Source organism: Genypterus blacodes, unplaced genomic scaffold, assembly GCF_046128005.1.
Source record: "Genypterus blacodes isolate CSIRO-AG114 ecotype Tasmania unplaced genomic scaffold, CSIRO-AGI_Gbla_v1 ptg000090l_1, whole genome shotgun sequence".
Lineage (NCBI taxonomy): Eukaryota > Metazoa > Chordata > Actinopteri > Ophidiiformes > Ophidiidae > Genypterus > Genypterus blacodes.
In genome coordinates this window covers 228,868-245,948 of record NW_027466895.1, presented here as the reverse complement: position 1 = coordinate 245,948, position 17,081 = coordinate 228,868, and the positions used below count along the sequence as shown (strand labels likewise).

Here is a 17,081-nt window from a genome sequence, read left to right as displayed (position 1 = left end):
GCTGATTGAACATAAAGGCAGAATGAGGATGCAAACTTTAATGATATGAGAGAAAGAGAACCAAGAGCTTGTGGAAAATAATCAAAAAGAAGAGTTGAATAAAGGGATGAGTGAGGGAGGTAGAGAGAGAGGGAGTATTAATGAAGGCAGAACAAAAAGCTGCGGTGCTGCAGAAGTGAGAAGGCGAAGAGTGTGCGTGTGTGTTTTGTTTTAATTGTTACTGGAAGCAAGGAAGCAAATGCCATCCCACCACTCACAGGATGCTGCATTAGGATAGGAGGGAGCGAGGGCACACACTCCCTTGACCTCGATTAATTACTGCATACCTTGTGGTGAAAAACAGTAGCGGTGGAGAGACGAGAGGGCAACCAGATGCCAGATGGTTGTCTACTCCCCTTCGTATATACCTGCCTCCCTATCGCACCGCAGAACCAAGAACTTTTACATTAAGACAAGGAACTTTCTTCAGGGACTCAGCAACTTTCCTTTGTTTTAGGTCATGTAACCAGAACTATAGATCCTGATCCTATTTTGTCCTTAAAAAAAAGTACTGCAAATGGAATTGGGTCTGAAATGTTGATCCAAACCAAACCTGTCAGCCAGCATTGATTTCTGAGCCCTGCATTTAAAAAGATGAAACTCTCATTCATTGTAATCGGTAAACAAAGCCCTCCATTCCTTTATACTAAAAAATGATTTAATTTCCACTAAAATGACTTCATTCATCATTTTCCTCCATCAACATCCCATAAATTTCTAGTCTTAGTGAGAACGTTTACGTTTCATTTTAGTGTGAATGGAGTAAATCCTCCTTCTGTTGATTCTTAATCCTCCGTGTTAAAACTTCTTCCTTCAACAATGAAGCTACAGATGGCTGCTGAACACACATTTATCGACAATAACTCACTCAAAGTGAAATAAAACACACATATACACACAATAACTTACTGAATAAATAGTAGGAAACTACAAAACCCTACTGGTGTGGGGGTGGTAATATTACACTTTGTTGCTTATACTACAGAGTCAAAGCTACTGGCACGTGGCTGAATCCAAAAGTGACATTTTAAACCCAGCCCAAGCCCAACATGTACCTGTGTGTGTAGAAAGGTCAAGGTTCAATAGTTCAGGAACTGGTAGACGGAGCTTCCAAAGCCAAACATCGACAGTTGGTGCACAAACAACAACACAGCAGTTCGAAGATGTTTGAAGAAGACGGACACCACTGACGGTTTCATCTATTGAAGAAAAACAAGTCGTACACTTGAATATGGAAGGACTTCAAAAGATCTTTGGTTTGCAAATTGGAATTCTGAATTACTTGTGGTACAAAGACGCCGTCGCACTGGAGACGTTGCTCCAATTTAACATAATCGTCAGCTCCATTTGGAAATGCAGTGAGAATTTTATCATTATCATCCCAAATGACACTTGAGTTGAGCAGGCAGAAGATGCACAGCTTGTAGAAACGAAGGTGAAACTGCTCATCAGCTGCAGCGACCAAAGTAGAAAAGCACGTTCAGATTCAAAAGCCTCTCCTCTCCTCGAGCAAAAAATCTTATTTGCAAGTGAATAATTCTCCTCTCTCTTCATCCCTCGCTACAAATGCAGTCTTGCACAAGCTTTGAAGTTCAGTGGAAATCTGCAGATCTCACAGCAGCAACGAACAGACAGAGATTTGAATCTACGGAATCTGGCTTTCGACTACAAACGCTGGAATCTCTGATTGAACTGTGTAGAGAGGATGGAAGTCAAAAGGGCATATTTCGTGATTGTGAGAGAGAGCTGCTAAAGCATGACCTCAATGTTTACAGAAATGAAGTGAGGTGGAGGAGATTCTTCTTCTATATTTCTTTAGCCAAAATGTGACTCGATTGCACAAATTGATGTATGTCCGATTGGTGTCATTCTTGTGAAAAAAAATACAAAAATAAGGAAAATGATCTGGTTGTGCACCAACATTTCATGGGTTCTTCCCCCCAGGGCAATGCGTCCCTCTTTACTGAGTTCTGTCAAAATCATTTCAGGAATGCTTGAGTAAAGCTGCTGACCAACAGAAGAACGAATTGGTGTCTGGAAACCCGCATTTGCTAGCACAACTAGGCTCAACCTGAATCAGCTGAAGAATTGCCGATTTCAGGTTTGATTTTAATGAAGCAGCTGATTCGCGAGTCCAATTTGCCTGTCTGCACGTGCATGAGCTCATGCATTCCGTTCTGCGTTCTGCCTAATCTACGATCAGTCACTCAATGCTTGACAGGCCTCTCAATGAAAGATGACATCAACAAACAATTAATTCAAGTGAAATACAAGGGAAAAGGGATTAAAATTTTTTTTTGAAAACAACTGTTGGGGATTCAAGTATTAAATCAAGACTAAGCTTATGCCCGAAGTTGATGTGTCCGTCATCCGGCAGGGTGAGGAAGAACACGGAAAACAGCACTGTCATGGCTGTCAATAGAATTAAGCCCAGAATAGTGTGAAAAGTAAAGGGTGCACGTCTCTCCTCTCACTGTCTATCAACTCTCTCTCTCCCCCCCTCCTTCACTCTTTCAAATCTATCCCGCTCACGGCTGGGCTGCCTTTCAGAGCGACCTGCGTTCTCTTGTTGACAGTTTGGACGGCATGAATAACGCGTGTGAGCCCAGGGACAGACGGTCCGAGGTGAGCGGCATCTCACGATCTCTTCATCCCCTCCCTCCAACTGAACCCATTTAAACGTGCCTCTCTCTCTCTCTCTCTCTCTCTCTCTCTCTCTTTATTCCCGACAGACAAAGAGATAAAACAAGTAACTGAAGGGGAGAGAGAAGCCAACAAAGGGAGTGGGAGCAGGACAGAGCCTATGTGAAGCTGGAGGTGACCTCGCTGCAGGCAATACTACCAGGGGGGGTGGATGCTGAAAAAGAGCTAGAGGCGAGCGCAATACTCGACCAGAATTTCTAAAAAGTACAAACTACCTCAACAACAGCAGCTTGCAGGATAAATGAAACCTCGGCAAGGCTTTGCACATTCCAGGAGGCTCATATGCTCGATCTTAGGCTTGTTTGTTGATTTGTTACAACACAGCGACAGTTACAAGTTTTATTGAACACCCTTGCTAATCGCGCACCCCGCAGGTCGCTGGAAGATCCATACCACCCAGCAGTAAATCAATGCCTTGCTCCCCAGCCTCACCTCTCCTTATCTGCACTGAAAACTGCTGCTGTGTCAGTTCTGGCTCGCAATAAATCAGGCAGACATCAGACATCCGTAGTATGAAAATTTGACACACGGCGCACGCGTCATCCAGCGCCGAAATGATATGACGACGGGGTGAAATGCAAACTAAGGAGCGTCCGCCTCAAGAGATCTGATGTGAAGATAAATTTATTAGTAATCATTTCAGAGCTGGATGGAATACGTTACGTGCACCACTCTTAATTGGACATTTATTCCATTATGTATCAATATTTTCCACTGGAAGCCAAATCAGAATGTGCTTTGATCAGTTTTCTTCAAAGGTCTAGTGATCGTTTAGAACAACTCTGAAAATACTCTGTAGGCTGTTGAACCAAACTCAGGCATTTCTTGCTTGGCCGAGGAGAAACTCAAATGGCGTGCAATGTGAAAATGTTTGGCAAGGGTCAGCAAACAGAAATGTAGAATATAGGAGCGGTTTTGCTCTTTGACCCTGGTTATTTCGGACATTGGATGATGGATGAAGGATAGATGGATCCAGTCTACGATTTTTGTTTGCACCTATTGTGCCTATTTTCTTCAAGCACACACAAACACTCACACTCTCTCTCTCTCTCTCCCCCCCTCTCTCTCACACCCACACCAATCCATGGTGAAGACGAGTGACTGGTCGAATCTTGGCAAGAGACGAACAGGAGTGAACAGACAAACTGCCACGGCTCTGAGAAAGACGCTCCAATCGCTTCGTATTGATTTCTCCTATTTTTTGGGGTGAATCATCAACAGCTGGTGTGGGCTGTGGAGTTTTCTTAACAACGTATTGTCTCCCTCTGTGAGCAGGTCAGCCTGTTTCAGCCTTCGCTCCAAAACATCCCGTTTAGATCTCATTTAAATTCATACCATCTTAGAGCCGCGGCTGGTTTCAGGGAAGAAATGTGGACTTTTTCCTGGTGTATCCAGGGGGAAGCACCTTGGAGAGTTTACAGATTCGTAACGGTTTCACTCACCATCTTGATGTTTACTCTGGCTTCATCAACTGTCTACAGTGGCGGCTGTAATGGTGGGTCTGCACTGGCCTACTTTGTCATTTTGATTGTTTTGTCATAGTGAAAGACTGAATAATGTGACTCAGAGAATAAGCTAAACTTGACTACGGCTGACAGCTTTGATTTGCTGCAAAGACAGGAAGAATAACCTAATGTTTGGGGGGGGGGGGGGGGAGTGTCACCGAAACATCACATGGAGACGTCTTATGAAACAAGACATCTGTGGCGTCTGTCATTGTGGTGTCTAAACTGTGTGATGCGCAGCATGCACTAAATGTGTCACTCACTATCTGAGGCTCAAAATGTGCCACACTGTCAGAAAAGTAAACTATGTGGAAGCTCTGTAGAATCACATCAGGCTCTTTTCTCTTTGCATTTGATTGTATGGATTGATTGGATTGAAGTGTCAAAACTCAACATTTAACAAAATCCTCATCATAAATTTACCAATGCAGCCAACCTCCATTTAGGAGAGAGAGAGAGAGAGAGAGAGAGAGAGAGCAAAGGTTGACCTTGGAGGAAGAGCCATGGGGGTCAAACTATCCATTAAAGTGTACTGAGCAAATCAGGGATCAATATAACCGATATCTATCATTCATGGGCTAAATACAGTTTAAAACGTTGCCCAGATTTAATAATCAATTAATCGTTCAATCGTTCTTGCAGTAACACACAAACAGACTGTCAGTCATCCTCTCACTCTGCCGGCTGCTTTGATTAAATATTGCTACTTTTCATTCCAGTATGGGCTGTTTGATGTGTGTGTGTGTGTGTACAACCCTCTAATCGTAAATGACAAGTTTAACTCCCATCTTGCTTGAAGGATGAGTGTATATCGACGTGTAAAGTTGTTTAAGTGGAATATGTTGAACCATCTGGCGGGCTTTTTACAGCACAAAACATCACATTTCAAAAAACAAACATTAGCAAATTCAAACTAAAACTCTGTGAGCTGCAAAAACAGGCGGCGCTTTGTACACAGACGCAACAAAGGTTACACGACGAGTGTTTACAGAAGCTTTTAAAGAGAGTAACAGGAGTGGCTGAATGTATGTACACACACTCACTCACTCAGCTGTAATTCATTTTAATGAGAAGGTGAAATGCTGCTTTTTCTTGACTACTGGTGTTTTTAAAGCTTTGTTGATTGGGATGATTGAGTCGCCTTCTTTCATCATTCAAAGCAAACCACACACACAGAAATATTTCTATCTTCCCATTTTTCTTTCCTCTCAATACTTGACATGGAGGGAAAAACAGCTATTTGTGCAAAAAAGTGTCAGTGTGTTTGTGTGTGTGTGTGTGTGTGTGTGTGTGTGTGTGTGTGTGTGTGTGTGTGTGTGTGTGTGTGTGTGTGTGTGTCTTATCATTACCCATCCCTAGAGGTGAGCCTGGTAGTCAGACAGTGTAACAGGCAACATCAACAACAACAGGCTCTCTCCACCAAACTCTGTCAAGCATGATCGGACGGCGGGTGGTTAAGTGGTGCTAAAGGCCTAGGGATGGGATGACACACACACATGGGCAAGGAAGGAAGGAAGGATAACAAGTGTGTGCGTGTGTGTGTGTAGTGTACATGCGAGTATCTCACTTTGTGTGCACTTGCTGGTGCAGCTTCACACTCCCAGTGGGGCCCTGACAAGAAGACAGACGGGTGTGACGGCACTGAGAATCATTACCGCACTCCCACGCCGACAGTGTGTCTGACTCGACACAACATCTCAGGGACCCCCCCTCCCGCCATCCCCCCCTAGCTTCACAACCCCCGCCGGAGCCGTGACCAATCCAAACTCATCATCACTCGCATCAGTCACCCCATTACGTTGGGATGGGGCATTGACTGGATAGTGTTGTAACAGACTCGTTGTCCCTTGAGCTAAACAGGATTTTTTTATGAATCGGCCCCATTGTTGTAAGGATTTATAAGCTGGGACTTCCTGTTAACAACAAAATCTATGTTTGGTACGATAAAGAAAGCCAGAAATGACTTGAGATGGCATTAGAATAAAAATGATGACTGTAAACACAACAAACAGAACAACCAGCTGATTAGGCAGACATCCCATAAACATGAGGTTTACAAAGCTGACTGCCAGAATGAGCTCTGTTGAACAAGAAAAAAAAGAGAAAAGGTAATATTTTTCCTTACAAGCTTAAGTGGTTAAACATCTTCAGCAGGTCGATGGTTTCACCTGTGGTGTCACAGGACAGCGCACACCGTCTTTCCAAATCAACTTTCAAACGCTGCTAACAGACTCGCTGCACTAAAGGCACAGACACTGAGCAAAACAAGCGTGCAATTTTACAAATCGTACTCTTTAGACGTGTTCTCTACCGCAGGTGGTTCAATCTCTGGCCTTGCTAAAGCTCCCCGTGCCCAGGCTGCCATAATGACTTTCCCCAACAGCAGCAAGCTCAAAGTGGCCGCCTGGCGAGCACAACGATAGCCTTTGACGGATGTGGCAAGGCTCAATCAGCACACAGTTCTCAGGCGTAGAAAAGAAAAGATGCAGTGACTTGCGGATTAATCCTTCACTGTAACTGAAATGGGAAAATGGGCTGAGGCATTCTGAACGGGCTGGGAATAGAACCAAAAGTTGGTCTGTCCGATGCGTCCAGCTTTTCTCTACTGAGAACGCACTGCAAACTCCGATAAGAATCCACCTGGATGGTAATTGCAACCTTTGTTCAGCCACCAGTGTTTAGCGGCGGTCCTAATTAGGTCCTGCAGAGCTGCCTCGATCACAGGTGGCAATCCAATTTAATCCTCACCTCTGGGACCAAGAGACGACCTTGTGAGTGTGCAAGTGTTTAAAAAGGCGACACTACCCACAGATATCCTACAGCATGACAAAAAACGAAGCAGTGTGAGTTGGAAATGAGTGTGTGCATTGGGATTCATCCCTCTCCAGTTACAGAGAAGACTAATGAAAGTTATATTCCAGACAAGTCTTCCCAGGAGAAGGTAGCAGCGCTGTTGGTTTGACTTGTGATATCAGTGCAGCAGCGGACTGTTCCAGAAGAGAACTTGATGTATTATTCAAAAAGGCCAGGAACAGCCTTTACCGGACGGCGACCCCGATCCTTGGATGAAGGCTTAACAACGGGAGAGCAAAGCACAATTTAAGAGTTTCAATGGGGCGTTTGGCCTTTGATCATTTCACTCGTCAGTCGCAGCAACTTCTGAATCAACTCGTGCAACAAAGAGAACGCAAGGACAACTGCTCAACCCAAACGCAAAGCAGAACCTCATTAGACTGTGAACATCTTAACTTTATCGTGTTTACTTTGCGTACACCATGATCAGTTAGAAACGACTCAACCGATCTATCAAACACGAGCAGAGGATATAAATATTTCATGGGTGGGAAAAAAATAACACATTAGTTTGATTTTGGCTTTGCTGCCTTTTGGTATAAATCCTTGGTGTGTCACTGCCAAACACACACACACACACACACACACACACACACACACACACACACACACACACACACACACACACACACACACACACACGCTAAGACTTTGATCCAAAGCCTCTTACAGGGTTTTGCTGATTTTTCACCCCAAAACGAGAGGCTGCACATCCTCCTCCCAGCTTACAATGCAAGGAAGACATCCAGAGTCATTAGTTGTGAGGATCAAAGGCACAGACAGTCAGAGACGTCTGTGTGTGTGTGTGTATGTGCATTTGACAGAAACTTCCATCAGACTGAATTTGGAGTTCTATGCAACACTTTGCATGACTTCTGCTCTTTTTGTAGAATATGTTAAGTGTTAGCGTGGGTGTTCCGGGTGCCGCTGTGTGTACAATCCACTGCTTGACATTCAATATGGCATTGTAATATTTCCCCAACAATTTAGGAATCTTCGGTTTGGCTTTGTGCACCTCTAGTCAAACCACAGTGCTTGTTTGAGAGTCAGAAAACACTCCAGACTTATACACAATATCCCTTTGAGGACATTCTTTAATGAGCTTAGCAACCTTATCAGACTTAATGGTCATTTTAATTTCCATTGACATCACAGTAATATTGATATAGGGACTTAACAGTATCCATATTAAATATATTATCGGATTAGCGTAATTATTTTTTCATTAAGGTTGGGTGATGGATTATCCTATTTAGTCTTCTCAATGTGCCATAAATTGGATGATAAAATAAGCTTGCTTTAATGTCTTTTCAAAATTACACATAATTGAAGCAAACTTTCCCCTAGATCCAACACCCACATATCAGATTCATTGATTCTTAATGAAAAGTCATATTTCTTCGCTGCTATTAGTTACTCTGCACGGTATAAAGGTGTATGACATTATAAAAAGTACAATTAATATTGTGTCACTAAAGCGTCTTATTAAAGATAATTATCGTATCTGTATTGTGTGTTATACTTTAGAGTTTGTATTTTCGGACTGCCTCAAACATAACACACCCCCTCAACAGCAGAACACACAGGCAGCCACAGTAACACACAGACACAGGCGAAACACACTTTTGCGAATAAAAATGCGTAAATAATGACATTTTATCCACCACATAGGAACAAAGAAGGCGTTTATCAACACCAAAACACCGCAGAAACTTTGTTGAACCCGCCGTGAATTGCTCGTAGCTCTTAGCTCAGGAGACAAAGCCATGCTGTCAACACACACAAACTAACGGGACTGTGGACAATACTCGGGAAGAGAGCTGACAAATACGGTAAAGTTGATGTAAAAACACTTTTCTGGAAACCTCACCTTGTTTGACGCACTTGAGCCGGAGCGGATCTTTGCTGTGTTTGACCACAGCGTGCACGTCCCTGGTGGTGAGTCCAGCCAACGGGGTCTCATTGACTTCCAGGAGGAGTTCATCCTGGAAGAGTTTGCCGCTGTGGCACGCAGCTGTGCCCGGGAGAAGCTCGCCGACCACCGGGAACTGTCCATTCTCCGCGCCGCCCTTCAGCTCCAGCCCCAGCTCCCCCTCCTCATTCCTGAAAAGGACACTCTCGTGGACTTTGTTGGTCCAGTGGTTCTTCCTCTTCTTTAGGCTCTTGGACATGGCTCAGGTCGGGGGGGAATCACATCAGGGCGGCCGTGGATGAAGTTCGATCGCTCGGCGTCACTGTACCGTGTCCGCGTTTTAACAGCGCGAGCCAGCGGTGTCCATGTCCGTCCGCACGCGCGCACACGCACAGCAGCGGGGATCAGCTTCGCGATCCACTGCGCTGCCTTTACGTGCCGCCTCAAGCGTCGGAAAACGACGACTCCACCGCGGGCGAACCTCTCACCGTGGAAAAGCGACAAGTACGGCGGCTCCGCCTCAGTTAGAGCACAACTTTGACTTTAGTGTTAGATCGTAATAACTCACTAAGATTTTACCAGTCTTAATAAGTGATTGTAACTATGAAATATTTATTTAGTGGAGAAAGTCAAAGAAATACATTTCTAATCATTTTCTATTGCCTTTTATTTATTTACATCCTCTGTAATCCAAGTGTTCTCGCTCAACAAACTTTGTTTCTACGCAGAAAAAAAAGCATGTTCTCTTCGTACTTATTTGTTTACTTACCCTATACTGTATTCTTTACTCCTGTCACGTGACTGTGTTTTAACTGTACTGTTTGTTACAAAAAAGATGATCGTGGCAAAAATTACAGATTTACAAACTAACTTTTTTGAGTTTTCACGGTTTCTATTACAGTAATCGAAATACTTGTATACAAGCCAAGTAGTAAAACTATGAGCATATTATCGCCTCTCCAATGCAATACTGATATTAACAGCAAAAACAATAAAGAGTACCAAACTGGGCTCCCAGAGATGTGTTTTTCATACTCGAGGTTGACAATTTTACAACGAGTCTTTGAAGGCAGCATCGAGCTCAAACCAACCTAACTGACCCGGATGTGAAGGCTGGAGAACGAGGAGGAGGAGGAGAGGCAAAGCTTCTCCTATAACCAGATTTCCATGGAAAAGAGAGAGAGAGTGGCTGTGTTTGCACTGGCATGGCAGCAGAGCAGAAATAATAAGCAATATTTCATACCACAAAAATGGTACAATCCACTTCAGATCACACATTCCAAAAGGAGTCAGCAACAAAGTATTTGCCACTCAGGGTTGATCAGAACATAACACTCAGTCCACTGCAACATGGATTGAAAGTTTGATCTCGACTGTAACAGCTTTTTTTCCAGCCGTGGTGTCATTCCTTCTGCCTTCATCGACTACAGCCAGACAAGTGCCGGAAAAGTCACTATGTTCAAGTACCAAAACCATCTTTAACTCATTATTCTTAAGATGAAGAGTTTGTTTCCTTGTATGCACCTAATGCAACAATTATCACATCAACAGAAAAAAAAGAAAGCAGTCAGAGAGTGCAAAACCTCCGCCAAGGCCAAACATTAATCTCTTACTTGCCTGGGCAGAAAAAACATCATATATACTTGTGAGTGTTTCGGTTTCTCTGCTACAATCGAGTGATAACCAAGAATTAACACAGGACAAATTGTATGGCCGACAGATCTGCCTCATTATTTATTGTATGTTTGTTGAAGTAACTTCACGGTACAATATGTTTACAAAATGTTCCTACTACAGTTTTGTCATCTTATTTGTACTCTATCATTACATTTTCTGTCATGCATTTATTACCTCATCTGGGGAAGCTATGTTTTCATCGGCGTCATCTTAAAATGCAACAGACAGTTTTAGATTCAATTTTGCTTGAGGTGAGGCTTGGGTCAATGAGGAGTTGATTGGATTTTGAGGCAGATCCAGATTGGGATCTGAAAAAAAGAATTTATTTTCACTTCCTTTGACATTACAAGATAGTCCATCATCAATATGTGATGATAAATTAAAATAAAATAATCCTTAATTCGTCCCTCAACAGGGGAATTCACATTGTTACAGCAGCAAAGTGGATCTGTCATCTCCTCAGATAGGGATGAGCGCTCAAGATTAGATTAGATTAGATTCAATTTAATTGTCATCGAGCAAAGTAAAGGTAAAAGCCAATGAAATGCAGTTAGCATCCAACCAGAAGTGCAAAAATGTACTATTATGTATACATAATAAACTATATATACAGGTGATATATTAATAAATATAGAGTAAAAGTGTCGGAAGTAAAATGAAATGATCAGGGCAAATATAGAAAGTTGTGCAAATGGCAGTGGAGTGCAAAATGATGGAGTAGAGTTCAGCAGGGTTATCGCCTCGTGGAAGAAACTCTTCCTGAGTCTGCTGGTGCGTGAGCGGGGGCTTCTGTAACGCCTGCTGGAAGGGAGTATGAGATGAGGAGATGAGCATAGATGAGTATTTCACTATATTTTCTTTCATTAAAAGGTGTAGTATTTCAAATTTAGAATATTTAAAAAAGAAATTAACTCTTTTAATCATTTGCAGCAAGAAAATCCCAGACAGGAAACAAAGGGATATTTCACTGCTTTTGCCAATCTTCAAACAAAGCTGTGGTTTATATTTCCCAGTGGGACTGAGATCCCTCAGAATTCTGATCGACTTTGTGATGAAGACTCTTAAAGCATCTTTCCTTGCAGAATATGTTTTCATTATTGATAGTTTGCATTGCTTCAATAATTAATTTGGATGTTCTGTATAATTGAAATGTCACAACAGGTAAATCTCTTTAGAGTTTTCAAATCATGTTTAAGTCACAACAACAACACTTTTGGCATCATTTCTGATTATATGCACATTTATTCTACCTTGCTTCAAAATTGTCACAGTTGTTAATTCCCCAAACTCTTGCAAACCGACGCAATTATCTCAGTCTGTTAGCAGGTTTGTCACTTGTATTAAAAATGAAATATGAAAAAGTCAGATAATGAACTTGTTTGGTGCGCAGAACATAAAAATTAAGCATCCAAATTAAAACCTTCCCTCCTTTGCCCTCTAGAGGAAAACAAAACACTCGACTTGCTGCAGTTTTACTCATAAAATAACAAGCGACGCTGCGTAACAATTATTTTCTCCTTGAAAACAAATTAGCTGCCCTTGACTCGTGATGACAATAAAGCCACACACACACACAATGAATCATTTTGTCCTCCCTGGGGTTTGGAGAAGTGCCTGCGCATTCCAGAATATAGCCAGAGAGGAAGAGGAAGAGGAGGAGGAGAAGGGAGTATTTTAACAAGAGGAGGAATTTTATGGAGGCAGTGTTTGAACATGGACAGGAATGCTCTGCGCGTGGCAGGATGAGAGCTGAGGAGGAGGAGGAGAAGGGAACATCGGCAGAGCTGGAATGAGTAAACACTGTGGGATTAAACCTCTTGAGATAAACTGGCTGGGCTGAACATCGAGATGGATGTGTTGTGTTGCACAGAGCGATGGTTCTCAATCTGGAGACCATGTGAAGATCAGACCTGCTTCAAGGCCTCAAGGATAAAATCATTTGTTGGCCTGTAAACAAGAGGTTTTATTATGGTGATTTTGGGACACGCAACAATACAGAACAAACCGCTGGCCAAAACGGCTTTTAAATCATTCCTCTTACTTTTATTAACAGACAGTTCATCATTCAAATAGCTTAAAAAAGGGTTTGATGCTGGCTTGAGGTGGATTTTGTTGAAATCTGTGAAAAAGAAGTCACAGCCATTTGAGGCGGAAAGCAAAAGCGTGAGAAACTAGACCTGATGGAGTTCCTCGTGGGTCAAACAGTAGGAATTCTTATGTTACAGATGCGACAAAAGGAAAGAACTCAAGCAAAAGGAAGCAGATGAAAAAAGGGATGATGAAACTTTGTTGCTGTTGTTTGAAATACAAAATCTTGCAATAACTGCCCATAGTGACTTCACTCAGCCTCTGAGCTACGAGTTTGTGGAACGCCTAAACATCGCTAAGCGAGCAATCCCATTTGCTGTCGCGTTTCATCGTTTTAACTGTGCCATTCTACAGTTGAACTTTGTCGACATTTTAAGAATTTGCCTGTGTTTTTTGCTTAAATTGGCAATGAGAGCACATCAAGAGTCATTGAGGATCTCCAATACCATCAGCAGCGGCCTTCCAATGGCGACGTCCATCTTCCTGGCTGTATCCCCCTGCGGTGTATTCTCATCTTGATTGGTCATCTTGATGTCACCAAGCAGCGTCTGCGTCTATCCGGGGCTTCTTATTGCAGGAAATCACTCTGTTCGGCATCAGTCCCATCGCCGCAGCCAGATGGGAGCCCATTGCCGCGGCCCCCTGGGATCGCTGCTCGGCTCTGCTACATGCTTTAATGGTTATGACAGGCCTCATTGCAGGATAATTAAAGCTGGTCAGTAATAAAAGCAGAATTGCCTGATGACGGCTTCCTCCGCCCATGAAAGAGGAAGTCATTATCCACTTTGTTAGAGTGAATGCAGCCTGCAGAGTCATCGGCACGTATTTGGCGACGCGGTTTAGAGCGCCATACTTGATTCGGTGCAGAGTGATTCAACAGAATTTGCTCATTGGAAGCTGCCGCCGCGGTCAGTTTCCATTAATCTGGCCATCTGAGGCTTCTGACCCGTTTATTCTGCTGCCATCTGCTCGACCTTGCAACTGAGCAAAAGGTCCAAACTGTCAATCTCTCTCTTGCTCTGTCCCTCTCTCTCTCCCTCATTTTGCTTGACCCCAGGAGATGTGCGGTGGCTCAGTATGCTGCCAATGTTGTTTCTGGGTTTGCTAGAGCTGACAGAGGAAGACAGGGAGAGAGAGAGAGGGGGTGAGACTGTGAGAAAGTGCAGAGTAATGTACCATATCAAGCTTCATGCAGGTCATTATCTACACATACAGACAGGGATGTGGCATCATTATTACCTTCGAGATGTTTGTACCACCAGGAACCACAAACATAGTCCTTGATCTTGCGGTTATCTCCACCGAGTATAAGACTAACTTTTTGCCTGATGCCTGAGGTCTTACGGTGTCGTACTGATGTCTGAGAACTAAGGATGTCTTTAAAATGCCAAGTGCCAAATATTTCATCATGATTCTTTTATGGTTACCATTTCCTGCAACAGCCTTCAAAACTGCACAGAGAAACAGTCTGCAAGAGCCCAATTAGATGTTTGAGTTTAGAAATCTTTTAGAATTCAAAACAGAGCGCAACAACAAAGCAGAAATGAGTGATCTGCTTCATTCTGGCAGGACCGATGGACTTAGTGATAAACCAACTGGCAAAATTATGTTTCTTGGACGTTCTACAAATAGAAGAACATGCTGCACGTCTTTTTATTCATCCTGGTGAAAAAACGAGAGCTTCTTCATCTTAGGGGGACCAAACATGACTTGTGTGTATGTCTTCTCCAGCCAAGTTGTTTGACTATAGCTGTTTGCTTCAGCCTAATGAAGTTTGGCAACAAGCAGTACTCCTTAATCCCAATGTTGGACACAATACAAACAGTGCATCATGGTCTAGAACTCTGCAAGACATCCAAAGGTCTTGCACCAACACTGACGATACCTCTGCCAAGGCACCAGGCTTTAGAGTAGCAAGTAGCGCCACGGTACTGACAGCTTGGGATCTAGTTGTTGTTTCCTGCAGCATCACTCCTACTGGTTAATCAGGGTGCTTACCCAAAGGTGAGCAAGAGCATGAAGAATTGGTTGAGAAAATGTAAGAAGAGAGAAGGAGAAGTTCAGCAGGGTTGAAGAGTTTGGCAAGGGTTCCGTTCTGCTTCCGATTAACATTCGGCCCACGTTGAGCCCTGCACGCGCGGGTGCCCCTTTGCCCTCCCTGGTCCCCGCTAGTGGAGAGTGAAGGAGTTTGTGTGTAAGGACGGACCTCTCGCTTCCACGCCAACGCAGTGACTGAGCCTCAGTCTGCTGCTGAATGACTGGACGACCCCCGGGCCAGCTTTCCCAGAGGCCTCCTCGGTATTCCGTTCACAAATCTTCCTGTCTAAAGACCCTCATTGATCGGCTGCTGCCCGAGGATCCTCTCTTCCCATTTAGCGAGCAGTTACTGTTACATCACTGTCACACAAAAACGGATAAACGGTCATCTGATTTATGAGCAGCTGGACGCTAGTGACTTCTGGAAGGTTACGGCGATCAAATCTATATGATTACGCAGTGTATGAAAAATATATATGCAACAAAAACAGCAGCACAGATAGTTTGTTTTTCAGAAATGGCTGTAATTCAATATTCAGGTAAAGAAGTTTTCCAAAATGCAGCCATGAATTTATAAACAGCAGAGTGACTGATCAGCTGCTTCAGTTATTTATCATCACTGGACACCTTATAGCTTTTTTGTGACTCATTACCAATAACTGATGAATGCTATGTGCTTATTTCAATAATACCCCAGTGCTTATTTCCGCCCTCATTTATTTTAAAGTGATGCAGCAGGGAGTTTTTGTTGAATGCTGTCAAAGTTGCAGGATTTCAGTTCTACACATGCGGAAATGTTCCTGCCCAGAAAGCTCTGTTTTGGATTGGTTCTCTAGTTCTGTAACATGTTCACATCAAGTGACACAGTGGAATTTACCGGCTTACGCCAGAGGCTCGTGATTGTTTGGCCAGCATCTGAGGAACTGACCTAGATTATGTGATTGTAAATTGAATTATTCGGGCATGAAAAGGTGATAATCATCTGCATATAATGATATACTTTCCTGCTCATGTGATTATACAATGCTAGGGGTCTAAATTTTTGACCATGATCTTAATTCTTTCTATGTACACATCTACACAAACAATCTGTCCACCTTAACATTGACAGTGTGCACAGTGGTGCTGCAAGAAGGGGAAGTAGAAGTGAATCGGTGCGCGTGCCCCTTCAATCATATAAAGAACAAGGAAATGCACTAATTATGATTGATATGCCCCCTTTAATGAGGTGTCAGATGTCAGATTGTGCTGCTGTGTTTCACGCTTGCATACAACACAAATCTCCTTCGAATCAAATCTTCCGCCATTAACTGTGTTATAAAGTTCTGTCAGAGTCATGCAAATCAGCTTGAATTTTCAAGAATGTCAGCCTGTATAAATCATCAAGCATGAAGTATTTATTCATGAACTTGTGAAAATGAAAAATCCTACAATCCCTAATTTCAACTCTGGCCCTCGCATCCATCTTTTGACCTACAAAACTCCAAACCAGATCCTGTGAAAACCTGCCACATTAATCAGCTGCCTTATTTTTATTCATCACCGCTCGCATTCCCCCTCCAGCCCCTCACACAGGGTAGCTCCTCTGCTCGTCTCCTCTTGTCATGCAAATGCAACCTGCAACTTAATTATTCATCCTCAATCTCTCCTCTTACAGCGTCTCGCGCTCCCTCGCAGTCGATAAATATTCTCTTTGCTAATATTAGAGAATTTTCACATGACCCAGTTATGAAATTGAGTTCCCGCTCCATGCACTGTCACGCTAAATTCTCTCTGACAGTGGAAGGAGCGAGGAGGCTAACTGAGAATGTTGAGTGAGAATGTTTTGGCTCAACAGCAGCCCCTGCTGGAGAGTGTGGGTGCTGGTTTTGCCTCTGGGTTGACAGCTTTCAGGTCAAATTAGTTCTGGGTAGCAGGGTCGGTTTGTTTTTCCCCATGCTGACACAATGAACTGTTTTCCAAATACAAACTATCTCCATCTCTCTCCATGTGGCTCGCTATTTCATCTGCCAGCGGGGCCGGATCAAGGTTCAGAGATCTGCTCCGGGGCCTCACGGACCTCTAACTCTATTTTCATAAAGTAAACAGAGTTGGAATTAGTTTGTCGCCCTTGAGTCAGATTCCTCTGGTCTTCTTCTCTGTTTGTATGTGTATTGCCTGCAAAAGAACACATTATCTTTTGGTAGCTGATGGCCTGATCCTAAGACCTTTTGGCCCATAAGTTTTGAAGTCATAGACTTAAAATTCTTTTTTCTGCCTTGGCGAAG

General features: G+C 43.2%; 1 protein-coding gene across 4 annotated transcripts in view; it reads right to left on the bottom strand.

Annotated features, from left to right (window-relative positions):
* The window catches only part of magi2a (membrane associated guanylate kinase, WW and PDZ domain containing 2a), a 121,554-nt gene extending 112,132 nt beyond the window's left edge, over positions 1–9,422 (bottom strand). For all 4 annotated transcript variants that reach the window (XM_076158927.1, XM_076158928.1, XM_076158929.1 and 1 more), the window contains exon 1: positions 8,971–9,422. In XM_076158927.1, the coding sequence (XP_076015042.1) occupies positions 8,971–9,271 (301 nt within the window). In that variant the 5' untranslated portion in view covers positions 9,272–9,422. The remainder of the gene's footprint in view (positions 1–8,970) is intronic.
* Positions 9,423–17,081: the final 7,659 nt, after the last annotated feature.